Source organism: Magallana gigas, chromosome 5 (assembly GCF_963853765.1).
Source record: "Magallana gigas chromosome 5, xbMagGiga1.1, whole genome shotgun sequence".
Lineage (NCBI taxonomy): Eukaryota > Metazoa > Mollusca > Bivalvia > Ostreida > Ostreidae > Magallana > Magallana gigas.
The window spans coordinates 29,804,221-29,819,485 of record NC_088857.1 but is presented as its reverse complement, the minus strand read 5'-3'; the positions used below and the strand labels follow the sequence as shown (position 1 = coordinate 29,819,485).

General features: G+C 35.3%; 1 protein-coding gene across 1 annotated transcript; it reads right to left on the bottom strand.

Moving 5' to 3' along the window:
* Positions 1-9,645: 9,645 nt before the first annotated feature.
* On the bottom strand, positions 9,646-15,014 carry LOC105329493 (uncharacterized). The gene is made up of 5 exons (XM_066086177.1): positions 14,895-15,014; positions 13,405-13,524; positions 12,816-12,935; positions 10,698-10,814; positions 9,646-9,825 (listed from the first exon to the last, which is right to left on the bottom strand). Exons 2-5 carry the CDS (start codon positions 13,432-13,434, stop codon positions 9,715-9,717), a joined length of 378 nt encoding a protein of 125 aa, XP_065942249.1. The 5' UTR covers positions 13,435-13,524; positions 14,895-15,014; the 3' UTR covers positions 9,646-9,714.
* Positions 15,015-15,265: the final 251 nt, after the last annotated feature.

Sequence of the window (15,265 nt, the reverse complement as noted above, 5' to 3'; positions counted from 1 at the left end):
CCCCCCCCCACCCGGCAAACAAAATAAATTTTTTTTCCAGCCCCCTTCTTCTGGGTTAAGTTTTCTTGATCTAGAAGGCATCTCTCTCTCTCTCTCTCTCTCTCTCTCTCTCTCTCTCTCTCTCAATCCGCATCCATGTAGATGATAGAGATTTCGCGCTACGCCAGAACAAATGTTCCCACTCTTTATCGACATGCAAAATTGTGATGGTTTTAGAGAACTGAACTTGTGTTCACCGGCAACAAAATTAAAATTTCTTTGGTGATTCATTCGGGATATGAAAGTAGCGACATTGCAGGAAAAATGTACATAACCCGCGTTAGCAGGTTATGTAAATTTTTCCTGCAATGATTGCTACCTTCATAACCCGCATGAATCATCAAAGAAAGCATTTTATTGTTTATATTTACATCTTTCTTTAACTATTTAATAAACTGATTATGAAAAGTTAGTCAAATTCACTAAATTACTGTTAATGTACAAAAGTACGTTAGCTAAAAGAAACAGCCAAATCGTCTTCTGTGAGACTTTGAGTCTGGCATCGTCATGATTATTTCGTGCAGTCTGGGATTTTACTAAGGTCGCTGTAGGTTCAGACCAATCGATAAACAGGGCGTGTCAATTTCAGTCCTGTCACTTTCAGCCGCTGTAGATTTCGACCAATCGATAAATAGGGCGTGTAGATTTCAGTCTGGCTGTTTCTGTAGAGTTATGAATTAACTATAAGTTTCCGTAAGAAATAGAGGAAATTATGCATGGTAGATGTAAATATATAGAAATGACGCAAATTCTACGGCGAACCGTACGCGCATAATATTCGTTGTGTTACGCTTTGCCAAGTGTGTTGCAAACGCTGAGGGTATTAGAACGGATTACCAACTGCGTCCAAACCAATCAGATTTCGGTATTTAACATGAAAGTATAATAATATGTATTACTACGTGGCGCAGCCAATACCGTTTTTCGGTTATGCTATAAGACACGCCCATTTTGTGTCACTCATGTTTTGTGAGGTTATTGGGTTTAAGGTTTCAATATTGATTTGTTATGTTATCACCGACAGACAGTTGAAAATGTAAATATGTTAAAATACATACAAAATTGAAATAATTCATCAAGTGTTGAAAAATGTATCATTGTCTCTGAAATACAAACTGATCATGAGGCAATGTCCATCAAATACATTCTATGTGAAGGGAAAGCTTTCGTCTCGGCAGCTACCAGGTTTAATTTCATACTCGTACTTATACTTATTTGATTGGTAGATAGTAAGTTTCGATTTGGAAAGAAATATATTAGTTACAGATTTATGATATTTAAAACAAAAGACAGTTTCCCGCGATTCAGCGGTATAAGAGCACAAACGAAGCATTTAACGTTCTGTAAAGAGGGGAACAAGTTTGTTGGAAGTATTTGAATTATTGATAGTATTTCCATTCTTTCTCCTACCAATGAGGGTGACCGTCGTTATTTTAATCCTGGTTATCGTGGTGCTTATAGGATGAAAATCATAGACTCCCTTTGGATGGGACAGCAGTCCATCGTAGATCAACTTCCAACCTGAACCGGGACCCAATTTTATCTTTGTGCACTAATACAAATGTAGATAAAGTATTTTGTCAAAGGACACAAAACATAGCAAGTGGCCACAACCGTACCGTCGACCTTTTTATATTTTCATATAATACTCACTTAATATATAATAAATCATATGGCACATGAATCGTTATGAAATAACACACAGTGTGAACTCCAGTATATGTATTGAGAGATAAACCAAGTCGAACTAAGACCCGTTTTGATTTAAATATTCGTTGACCTTTATTCACGGGATTAAAGAACATATTACATAAAATTTTGTTTCGTTATTGATTTTATACACTATAAAAATCAAAAACTTGCTACATGCATGCAAATGTTATGACATGTAATACCCATAATTATTTATGTCTGATCCTTTAAGAGAGATAGCGCTGACTTTTACTATCTAATTTTAAAAAGTGTTAAGATGACTGTTGTAATAATTGTATGGTATAAATGTCCTTACACATGTATACATTCATAACAATAACTCTTTCTTAAATGTCCATTGATTTCACCAAGTACTATATTGTGACAAATGAAGATATGGATATGTAGGTCACTTCCTATAATAGTTTTCCCATATAGCTATTTCCATGATATTTGCAACTTCAAGTAGCTATCAACAAATATGTCTGTAAGTCATGTAAACCAAATTCCAGTTGATGGGAGACTGGACAGCCGATATTCCAATTATAATTGTATCATACTTATATCTATTGTCGCCAAGATACCAAGACCTGTTAATGGCCGTGTAAACCCAATTCCATTTGAAGGTCGACTGGGCTGTCCCGGGGCCCCATCCTCAAAAAAAAATGAAGGTCCAAATATAAGATACAGGGTGTTAGCCAGCCCTTTGAAAGAAGTCCCCTTATAACTGTATTATACGAAATGCCGCCTTTTTGCCAGGCTAGCTAAGCCTCTTATTGGCTGTGTAAACCCAATTCCTTTCGAGGGTCGACTGGGCTGTACCGGGGCCCCATCCTCATAAAATATGAAGGTCCAAATATGGGATACAGGGTGTTAGCGAGCCCCTTGAAAGAAATCCCATTATAACTGTATCATACGAAATGTCGTATTTTCACCAGGCTAGCTAAGCCTCTAACTGGCTGTGTAAACCCAATTTCTTTTGAGAGTCGACTTGGCGGTCCCGAAGCCTCATCCTCACCAAATATGAAGGTCCAAATATGGGATACAGGGTGTTAGCGATCCCCTTGAAAGAAATCCCATTATAACTGTATCATACGAAATGTCGCATTTTCGCCAGGCTAGCTAAGCCTCTTACTGGCTGTGTAAACCCAATTCCTTTCGAGGGTCGAGTGGGCTGTACCGGGGCCCCCTCCTCACCAAATATGAAGGTCCAAATATGGGATACAGGGTGTTAGCGAGCCCCTTGAAAGAAATCCCATTATAACTGTATTATACGAAATGTCGCATTTTCGCCAGGCTAGCTAAGCCTCTTACTGGCTGTGTAAACCCAATCCTTTTGCTTTTGAGAGTCGACTGGGCTGTCACGGGGACCCATCCTCACCAAATATGAAGGTCCACATATGGGATACAGGGTGTTAGCGATCCCCTTGAAAGAAATCCCGATATAACTGTATCATACGAAATGTCGCATTTTGGCCAGGCTAGCTAAGCCTCTTACTGGCTGTGTAAACCCAATTCCTTTCGAGATTCGACTGGGCTGTACCAGGGCCCCATCCTCACCAAAAATGAAGGTCCAAATATGGGATACAGGGTGTTAGCGAGCCCTTTGAAAAAAATCCCGGTATAACTATATTATACGAAATGTCGCATTTTCGCCAGGCTAGCTAAGCCTCTTACTGGCTGTGTAAACCCAATTTCTTTTGAGAGTCGACTGGGCTGTCCCGGGGCCCCATCCTCACCAAATATGAAAGTCCAAATATGGGATACAGGGTGTTAGCCAGCCCCTTGAAAGAAATCCCATTATAACTGTATTATACGAAATGTCGCATTTTCGCCAGGCTAGCTAAGCCTCTTACTGGCTGTGTAAACCCAATCCTTTTGCTTTTGAGAGTCGACTGGGCTGTCACGGGGACCCATCCTCACCAAATATGAAGGTCCAAATATGGGATACAGGGTGTTAGCGATCCCCTTGAAAGAAATCCCGATATAACTGTATCATACGAAATGTCGCATTTTGGCCAGGCTAGCTAAGCCTCTTACTGGCTGTGTAAACCCAATTCCTTTCGAGATTCGACTGGGCTGTACCGGGGCCCCATCCTCACCAAAAATGAAGGTCCAAATATGGGATACAGGGTGTTAGCGAGCCCTTTGAAAAAAATCCCGGTATAACTATATTATACGAAATGTCGCATTTTCGCCAGGCTAGCTAAGCCTCTTACTGGCTGTGTAAACCCAGTTTCTTTTGAGAGTCGACTGGGCTGTCCCGGGGCCCCATCCTCACCAAATATGAAAGTCCAAATATGGGATACAGGGTGTTAGCCAGCCCTTTGAAAGAAATCCCATAATAACTGTATTATACGAAATGTTGCATTTTCGCCAGGCTAGCTAAGCCCCTAACTGGCTGTGTAAACCCAATTTCTTTTGAGAGTCGACTTGGCAGTCCCGAAGCCCCATCCTCACCAAATATGAAGGTCCAAATATGGGATACAGGGTGTTAGCGATCCCCTTGAAAGAAATCCCATTATAACTGTATCATACGAAATGTCGCATTTTCGCCAGGCTAGCTAAGCCTCTTACTGGCTGTGTAAACCCAATTTCTTTTGAGAGTCGACTTGGCGGTCCCGAAGCCCCATCCTCACCAAATATGAAGGTCCAAATATGGGATACAGGGTGTTAGCGATCCCCTTGAAAGAAATCCCATTATAACTGTATCATACGAAATGTCGCATTTTCGCCAGGCTAGCTAAGCCTCTTACTGGCTGTGTAAACCCAATTTCTTTTGAGAGTCGACTGGGCTGTCCCGGGGCCCCATCCTCACCAAATATGAAAGTCCAAATATGGGAAACAGGGTGTTAGCCAGCCCTTTGAAAGAAATCCCATAATAACTGTATTATACGAAATGTCGCATTTTCGCCAGGCTAGCTAAGCCTCTAACTGGCTGTGTAAACCCAATTTCTTTTGAGAGTCGACTTGGCGGTCCCGAGGCCCCATCCTCACCAAATATGAAGGTCCAAATATGGGATACAGGGTGTTAGCGATCCCCTTGAAAGAAATCCCGATATAACTGTATCATACGAAATGTCGCATTTTCGCCAGGCTAGCTAAGCCTCTTACTGGCTGTGTAAACCCAATTCCTTTCGAGATTCGACTGGGCTGTACCGGGGCCCCATCCTCACCAAAAATGAAGGTCCAAATATGGGATACAGGGTGTTAGCGAGCCCTTTGAAAAAAATCCCGGTATAACTATATTATACGAAATGTCGCATTTTCGCCAGGCTAGCTAAGCCTCTTACTGGCTGTGTAAACCCAATTTCTTTTGAGAGTCGACTGGGCTGTCCCGGGGCCCCATCCTCACCAAATATGAAAGTCCAAATATGGGATACAGGGTGTTAGCCAGCCCTTTGAAAGAAATCCCATAATAACTGTATTATACGAAATGTTGCATTTTCGCCAGGCTAGCTAAGCCTCTAACTGGCTGTGTAAACCCAATTTCTTTTGAGAGTCGACTTGGCAGTCCCGAAGCCCCATCCTCACCAAATATGAAGGTCCAAATATGGGATACAGGGTGTTAGCGATCCCCTTGTAAGAAATCCCATTATAACTGTATCATACGAAATGTCGTATTTTCACCAGGCTAGCTAAGCCTCTAACTGGCTGTGTAAACCCAATTTCTTTTGAGAGTCGACTTGGCGGTCCCGAAGCCCCATCCTCACCAAATATGAAGGTCCAAATATGGGATACAGGGTGTTAGCGATCCCCTTGAAAGAAATCCCATTATAACTGTATCATACGAAATGTCGCATTTTCGCCAGGCTAGCTAAGCCTCTTACTGGCTGTGTAAACCCAATTTCTTTTGAGAGTCGACTTGGCGGTCCCGAAGCCCCATCCTCACCAAATATGAAGGTCCAAATATGGGATACAGGGTGTTAGCGATCCCCTTGAAAGAAATCCCATTATAACTGTATCATACGAAATGTCGCATTTTCGCCAGGCTAGCTAAGCCTCTTACTGGCTGTGTAAACCCAATTTCTTTTGAGAGTCGACTGGGCTGTCCCGGGGCCCCATCCTCACCAAATATGAAAGTCCAAATATGGGATACAGGGTGTTAGCCAGCCCTTTGAAAGAAATCCCATAATAACTGTATTATACGAAATGTCGCATTTTCGCCAGGCTAGCTAAGCCTCTAACTGGCTGTGTAAACCCAATTTCTTTTGAGAGTCGACTTGGCGGTCCCGAGGCCCCATCCTCACCAAATATGAAGGTCCAAATATGGGATACAGGGTGTTAGCGATCCCCTTGAAAGAAATCCCGATATAACTGTATCATACGAAATGTCGCATTTTCGCCAGGCTAGCTAAGCCTCTTACTGGCTGTGTAAACCCAATTCCTTTTAAGGGTCGACTGGGCTGTCCTGGGGACCCATCCTCACCAAATATGAAGGTCCAAATATGGGATACAGGGTGTTAGCCAGCCCCTTGAAAGAAATCCCGTTATAACTGTATTATACGAAATGTCGCATTTTCGCCAGGCTAGCTAAGCCTCTTACTGGCTGTGTAAACCCAATTTCTTTTGAGAGTCGACTGGGCTGTCCCGGGGCCCCATCCTCACCAAATATGAAAGTCCAAATATTGGATACAGGATGTTAGCGAGCCCCTTGAAAAAATCCCATTATAACTGTATTATACGAAATGTCGCATTTTCGCCAGGCTAGCTAAGCCTCTTACCGACCGTGTTCATTATGTCAATGTTCAGGTTAGGTGAGGAAGTAATAGTTTTTACTATGAAACTATTTTTATCAATTGAAAAGGGAAGTTTATGTGAAATTTTGAATTTACGTTTATTAGCATGTTTACGGTAATTTGAATAGCGAACCGACCACAGAATTCTATTCGCTATTCGAATAGTGAATAGCGAAAAGCGAATAGAACTCCAACTTCTGAATGCCACATAATTGCTGAATTTTTTCTGAACAAATGTCCTTAAAATAAAACAGCGTCTCACATTTAAATCATAAATAGCATTGCATGCAAGGGTTATTGCGTCTAATACACATGTTTTAGCTTTTTCATTTCCAACTTGTTCGTTTTAAAGGGGATTGGTCACGATTTTGGTAAAAAAAATTATTTTTTCGATTTTAATGTTTACAATGCTTCAGTAAGGCATTTTTATCAGGCAACCAAAATCTGAGTGTCATTTGTTGAGTTATAACCGAGTTACAGAGCTTAAAATTCTTCGCTATGTAAACAAAGCTTTTGATTACATTTTAAATGTTGAAGTGAAAATTCCAGTGATTCAAATGTATGTGTTAATCGTTAGGAACTGTTTATTTATGCTTAAAATGAATAAGAAGATAGACAAATCAGCTGAAAAAAGATGTTTACTGGTACATGCATTTTGAACCTATGTAAACAAAAACAGGACACGAGCTTTGTTTACATGACGAAGAATTGTGAGCCCTGTATCTTGCTTAAAACTCATCGACTGGCACCCAAATTTCATTTGATCATTAAAAATACATTCCCTAATCATTGTTAACAATAAAAACCGAAAAATAAACAAAATCGTGACCATGCCCCTTTACACATGTCTGCCAAACTTATCATCGGTTCAATGGATCATCTTGTAAGGTCCTACATGTATTCCTTTCTTGAACGTTTAGGTATAAATTATTCGAAATCTCAGAATTAAACAAAGGTGGTACCAAGTTTTCACAATTCTCTGGAATTTTTACATTTTCCAAAAATAGATCAGCTTTCTGAGTACATCCCATATTTATAAATTTTGCCATGTTTTCAGAAATTGGTTCAGAAAATTTTGTATTGTCTTCAAATCTTTTTGCCAGAGAAACAGTTCTCGTCATCAAAAACCACTTCAGGGTCATTATCAACTAAAAATAAATTACTCTCATTGTTTAATTCATTCTGATCAATATCAGGTTACGAAAAAATTCTTGCATTCGTTCTGGGTCGTTTAATACCGATAATAGTTGGGATGGATAATACTCTTCTTCTTGTTTTTTACTTTTTACAGTTTTTTCTACATTTTTTCATTTGTTGCTCACCTTTTTGATAGAGCTTAACTTTTTAGTTGTCTTTACCTTTTCCTGGTCTGCCGGACTTGAAATTTGGGGCGACAATTGTCGAAGCTGCGCCTCTAGTATTTGGTCGCTCATTTATAGTATCATTGCCATTATGCCCCGTGGCGTCGACCTCTGATTCAGAGGCAAAAAGCTGAACGATATCTGTACGCATATTCTCATTCTCCGAGCTGGAGATTGATACTAGTAGATTGGGCATATTTTCAAACACGAACGCCCGAATTTGTTCAAATTCAATAGGAACATAAAAATATAACTAAAGCGCAGTAAAGTTTTGTGGTCAAACACAGCGTGAGAGACCCACACATATACGTGGCCTTTAACACGAAAGACTCTTATTTTGGCCAGGTACCGCTTTAAAGCAATATGAGCTGTATTTTTTAGAATTTTATTTTGCTGCAAAAACCTGCTAGCATGCTAAGTCTGCATGTAACCTTAACTTTTGTCATAAATAAGATTTGAAAAAATCATTGATTTTTGGCAGAGGCAAGATTTCTCTTCTCAGGAATATATAGCTGTTCAAGTTGCGAAAAGGACGATAATAATTCAATCTTGCTTCAATTAAGGCATCTAAACGGCTTTTCCTACTAAAATGAGGCTAACAGAATTTTTTTTAAAAAACATGTTATTATTTGTCATTTTAGTAGAAAATAACATTTTCGTAAAAAAAAAATTCAGCATGAAAATTACAGCTTATATTGCTTTTTTAAAATACCTTTGGATGAATAGTACTCAGTAGTATAAATAGCTTTTATTTTGATTTCTTTAAACAAGGTACACATGGACTAGTGTCGCACGATATTCCATTTAAACCAGAGTTAAGCCTGAAGGCTCAATGAGGTCAAATGTTCCTCTTCTTGACATATGCAGGAAAATAAAAAAAAAATTATAGAATTTAGACCAGACTTCAAAACACCATTCTTGTTTAGTCTTATATTCTTTCTAGATCTTTATGGCGTTATAGCAATGCGAAAGTAGGTCACGGTCAATATCCTAGGCGTCGCTATTCTTCCAATATAATTTGGCGGTGTGGTGGTTGTTCTCTTATAACTCTAACAACCATGGCGATTTTTCGCGACCCTTTTGGATTTATAAATTTGATAGCAAAATGATACCGAGTATATCTGTTCTCAGTTCATTAACCATATTGTTTTGTCTATCATTCAAAATCATTAAACCAATAACGTAATATATTATGTCATAATGTTTAATGAGCTGAATGCTTTAATGTGTAATGTTGACTAAAATGTCTTAATGTTGCATAATAAGTAATGGATGATATATAGATTATCAATGGTTGACATTCATAATGCAATGTATAATGTAACCCACAATAATAGTATCATGTATTGCATACTGTAATGGATAATGTAATGCGTATTGTAATGCTTAATGTTTTAATGATGGCCATTTATTTCATTCGGCAGACCTAAGGCCGTGGCCACGTTCGAAAACAAATTAAAACATATATTAACATTTTACATTTGCCTTTATTGTCTATAATAATCAATACCTATTATAAATATATACTAATTGGACTTCTTTTTTCGATACTCAGTTAACAAGTAAAATTCATTTTATTCTCAATTTTCCAATGTATGCATGGAAGCATAAAGTAGCACATTTAAAAAGTCATACATGTACATGCATGATATGTAGAATCAAACCAAAGTCTGGTAATCCGCGAGATTTATAAATAGGTTTTTCATTCAGCTTTATTACATATTGGTATTCGATGTTGCCTTAAGTTTCATAAGAATTCAATAAAAAATAATCCCTGTAGGCTATTTTCAATATCGATTGATGTCTAATAAATGTTTAATATTTTCAACCTTTTTAATTAATTGAATACATTTATAATACAGTCATCTGATTGGTTAACTAATTTATTCTATTAAACGTAAACGTTTAACCAATTCAAACAGGCTGATACCAAAATCCTGGTGTTCTCTGGCACGTATTTCCACCATTTTTGGACCAATACCATGAATAAAATTCTGAAAGATTAAAAAATAATTCAGTAATCAAGAATAAAAGTTGAATACATTATTATGTACGAAATAAAAGCAAATGTGATTTAAAAAGATTGTGAATGTCTACGGAATAACAAAATTGGGCACTAGCTCGTTTTTATGAATCGGCTAGAAATATATACCTACAATTATTTTGTCATGTGCAAAGGACAATAAACTTTAAAGAAAAATTATAAGCAACGTCTTTAGCATTGTTGTACTTTTATTTTTTGGCGCGTTTCATTAGCAGTGACTAATATTGTTGCAGAAAACTTTTTTCCTGTTGGGTTTAAAAAAAAATGAAATTGCATGTTAAAACAAAGGTTACAACACAAAACCAAAATAGCCACCTTAACGTCACCTAGATACAATATTTAAAAAAATTACTAGTATTGCAATTTTAATAATAAAAATTTAGTTGTAATTAAAGGGAAAAAAATTATAGCCAATGGCATGCTGCTCAGGTGGTAATAATTAACAAATTATAGGTCGGTTGATTTGAAAGCTTTTCAAATATTTGTTTCCTATCATTTCAGTACATTACTTTAGCAAGAGATTGTGATAACGAAGTCGTCAAAGAACAAAGAAGAAACTAAAAATATGTCTATTTGTATCGAAATTTACATTGATACATATGTCTCTCAATTACAGTGTATGTATGAATTTTTCTTGTGTTATTGAATAAGTCAAACAAAAAAAGAATGCCATCCATGAATCCATATACATGTAAATGTTTATATAAATATTCAGAACTAACTCTTAAATGTCTACAAACATTTACGTGTATAGAATGATAATAAAGCCATAACGCTAAATAAAATTAAAGCCGTGGATTTCTTCGAAACAATTCCACATACTCCGAATACAGCATTGCCTGTCTTGTCCTCCACAGAGCCCTGTCTTGTATCGCCCGTCACAGGGGGAGCCTGTGGTATAACACCTACCTCCAGACTCATGGCAGCGAACATCAGCATCTACAAACGCAAAAGAGATAAAAACTGTTGCTGCTTTATCAGTAACTTCAGTGTAACAGTCTGGATAATTTATAGTTCAGTGGAAACCTAAAAATTTTCTCATGGTAAAATTTACATTAGTATTGTAAAAGAATGGTCAAGTGTTAAATTTCTAATGACATTTTTTCACTTTAACTGCAGTTTTGGTCAGGTTCTTCGACATTTAAATTTTATTTTATGGAATGAGAAAGAAACTTTTTAAAATATCACTTTTTTTTGTTTGTAAGTAAAATGGGAAAATTGATTTGACTGCAAAGAGAGTATTTTATATTTCAAAACTTGATCTCAATTGATATGTAATATAATCATGAATAAACACATGACGAACTTAATAAAAACTTTGTTGGAAAATTAAAATTGTTAATCTTTAATATCTTTTAAATCTATGGATTAAATTTATAGAATAATACATAGTCACATACAGCACTTATGAAACAAAAATATTTTAAACAGAAACGAAAATGCAAACTTAGACAAATTGCTTATTATTAAATTCGATCTGCATTCGATCGCAAAAAAAAAATCATCCCGATCAGAATTATTTTAAAATTGAAATTATATAGAAAGACTGCAGTTTATTACGAGCAATTGGTATGCATTATGCATTTTACAACTATACAATCTTTCTTTGCGAAATTGTAATATATTGTAATTTTCTATTTCCATTTAACTGTATAATTACAGCTCAACTGATTGCGTAAAATTTAAAGTTAAATTCTGTTATTTGCTTATCAAATGCATTTATTATCTTATCTGTATATATATTGTTCCACAGATCATTTGATATTTCGAATTTTTTTGGTCGTTTTGCTTCAATTTTTAAGTATTGGTTTTTGTGTCTTTTCTGATTACAAAATTTTATAACAGAAATATGATTATTGAAGATCTGGCTATTTCATTTTTCCGCAGAAATAAAGTATGGCTTTTCAATTTTAGTATTGTTTACATAAGAGTAATCTACATTCAACCCTCTAGCATTTTTGATTATAAGATATTCGCACAGATAATTTCTTTTTGATTTCATATTTTCTTTAGTATCATGTATCTTTTATACCATCTATTATAACAAATTATATACCACCTTTTATCCACGATTCTAGGAAAAGTGGTTTTTCCTTACATTTAATATAATTATTCAACCACAAGTTTTCGGTGAGCTGATTTCATGATACATTTTGGGAATTACATTCATCGAAATTGCAGATAATTTCTTTGTAAAAAATTTTGGGAATTAAAATTTTTTTTTTAGATAATTTGGTTTAACAAATGACTTGTTTGTATTGTACTCTGATTTGTCAAGTCCACCAAGCGTTAATATCCACAACAATTTGATGTGATATAGCTGTTTATAATCAATTTTAACAATGGCACCCATTTCTAAATTTTAGAAAAAAATACAAGATGTTTTGCAAATTTTATCATTGTCAATAATATTTGCACGGGGGTACTAAACATTTCTGAGAGGTTATTACAGAAAATACTGTAAACATATTTTTTCGTTGTTAATGTATTGTTAAAATGCACATCTGTAATTATAAAACTAGGATTTCCGCTGTAATTTTCGAGTACAGGAATACCTTAAAGCAGTATTAGCTGCATTTTCATGCTGATTTTTTTTTTTTACGAAAATGTTATTTTCTACTAAAATAAAAAAAAATCCCATGATTTTTAAAATTTCTATTGGCCATATTTTTGTGGGAAAAGTCTTTAAGAACCCCTAATTGTAGCAAAATTGAATTATTGTCGTCCTGTACAAAAATTGATCTGCCATATATTCTTTAGAAGAAAAATCTTTCTTCGTACAAAAAATTAATGACTTTTTCAAATTTTAAAGACCATAAACGTTTTAGTTGCATGCAGACTTATCACACTAGCAGGTCTTTGCAGTTTAATAATATAAAGATACTGTAAAAAACACAGCTCATATTGCTTTAAGTAAGATTAATTGACATCAAGTTTTACTTGGTAGACAACATCGTCTGCTATTTCCTCCACCACACAGAAATCGAACGTAGGAGCGCCCGCATGGAAGTTCGTCCTCCTGACATATACCTCCTTGTGATGTACAATGTACATCTTTATCTGCAAAACAAAAATCGACAGGTTTTAACTTTTTCAGGCTTCATTCTTTGTTACATTTTTTCTTATTTTTTTTTCTATTTATCATTCTACTCGCCATCCCACAATTTTTTGTCAATTGACTTTTTTCTCATAAATATATTCTTATGTATATTCTTCCTTTGTATAAAATATACTAAAATACACAGCAATCTTACAGTACATAGCTATTTCATGATTCTAGTTTAGAAAGAAACTGTAACGAAAAAATAATTTTAAAAAAAACTTGAACCGATTACGATTAAAATAGAACTAAACCCGATAAAAATAATTCCAAAATTTAAAATGCTGCAGTTTTTAACAGAGAAATCAAAATGCTTTTAGTGTTGAAATAAATGTGAAGATTGGATCATTAAACTAGATTGCATATAATTGCAAATAATAATCATTATGATTTCTTAAAAGAATTACAAGACTAATTCTACTTTCTTACCAGGTAAGCAGCACTGCACTGAGGAATCATCAGAACAAATATTATTCACAAATTGTGAAGGATATTCACACGGTGTCGTTGTCGCCTGGCAAATCCCGCCTTGGTTTGTGCATTGAGCTTCTGTAGAAAGTAAATAAATTATAACTTGAAATTTGGTCTAAGAATAAAATTGACTATCTTAAAGGGGGTATTATTTTTCTGAAGTATCGAAATATAAGGGTATGGAGAAATCACGTACACTTTATTCATGAGCTAAATACCACGTGACGCTGTTCTAATTAATATTCATGTCTTCATATTGTCTCCCTTACGAATGAAAATTACATACCTTTTATGTATGAAATTTGTGTGATTATGTCAAAACTTTCATTTTTTTTAATGAGAACATGTGTGGGGGCAATGCATAGATTATTTGTGTATGTTTTGTCACCACAATCAGTGATTCACACTTCAAATTCACTTTGAATGCCTCTCTATCCAACCTTTATAGATAATCTAAAAATAGGACTATATCGACTGAAATGAGTAAATAAATAAATAAACAGCTAAAAATATCAGCTTGAAACAGAATAGAATTAAAAACTGAAAAATTTCATTCAATTTATATACGATAATTCCTAAATAGAAATATGCAATATGCCCAATGATTCAATATAAAGCCTAAATGCCTAGTTGCATGTCCGATAGCTTACTGAGAGAGTCTTGAAAAATGCTAAATTGAAAGTAAAAAGGAACGACAAGACTTTTTTAATTTGAGTCAAGATTTCTGACACAACTAGTTTACAACCTTGGTTATCAATGTGTAGAAAAACATGGATATACATATATTATATACACTTATACACGATTGTCGCATAAATTGTACGCGACTGTGTTGAATATTAAAGGACATAAAAGCTGAACTTTTGATTAAAAAAGGAGGAGGTTTATTTGTTGAACATAAAGGTCTTAGGCTAATCAGATGTTACAACACAAAAAATTAATAATTTGTCAGATGATTAAAAATGCAAACATATAACGCCAAAATAATAATCATTCTTTTATGGTTACATTTAGTGATAATAATTATTTTTATCTCGGTAAAGAAACATTTTAATTTTAAAATAAGATCTTTATAATTGGCCTACTTCTTCCATCTCCCTCTCTCATTCTCTCTCTCTCCCTCTCTCTCTCTCTCTCTCTGCTTTGTCCGGAACAAAATTTAATTTAATATTTACTTATATATCTAATAACAATCAACCGACTCCCTTTTCGCAGTCGGTAAATAGCTGTGTCTACTGACTAGTTTAATTTGTCTTTTTGAAACTTCATTTGATTTTAATTTTAATATTTATTTTCCAATCCAAGAAACATGGAAAGAATCCTTCCGAAACCGCCATATATTATAATAAGCGTTTATCTACTTTATATAAATGCATTTAATTGAAAGAAATTGTGTCAAGTAATAGCTGAGTCAAAAGACAATCATCATTACTTAATAAAATACTTACCAGTTGATTGAGCACATGGTAATGAGCACACCAACAGAAGGAACAAAGTAATGCTTATGGAGACAAAATCTGACATCTTAGGTCTTCCGATTCAGGTATACAATAACTTTCTCTATATTTATTGAGATAGAAAAGTAGCCGGGCAAGCCAATCGGTACGATCGAGGTTCAAGTACCAGTGACTAGCACGATGCATATTCCTGTTTATTTGTAGATCCTGTTCGACGGATATCAAGATATTGTTTTTGAACTACATTTTTATCAGAAAATGGATCAAAACAATAAAATTTCCTATGTGTGGGTAAAATGCAACTTTCTTAACAATAAATTTCATAACTGAGCAAAATCCATAATATATTTTATTAGCTCACC

What these genes read in the sequence shown, in the direction of transcription:
- LOC105329493 (XM_066086177.1), bottom strand. Translation starts at nt 13,434, where the DNA reads ATGATTCCTCAGTGCAGTGCTGCTTACCTG. An exon ending in AGTGCAGTGCTGCTTACCTG is followed by an intron (nt 12,936 to 13,404) that starts GTAAGAAAGTAG and finishes TTTGTTTTGCAG; the next exon opens with ATAAAGATGTACATTGTACA. An exon ending in CAGGCAATGCTGTATTCGGA is followed by an intron (nt 9,826 to 10,697) that starts GTATGTGGAATT and finishes TTAATCTTTCAG; the next exon opens with AATTTTATTCATGGTATTGG.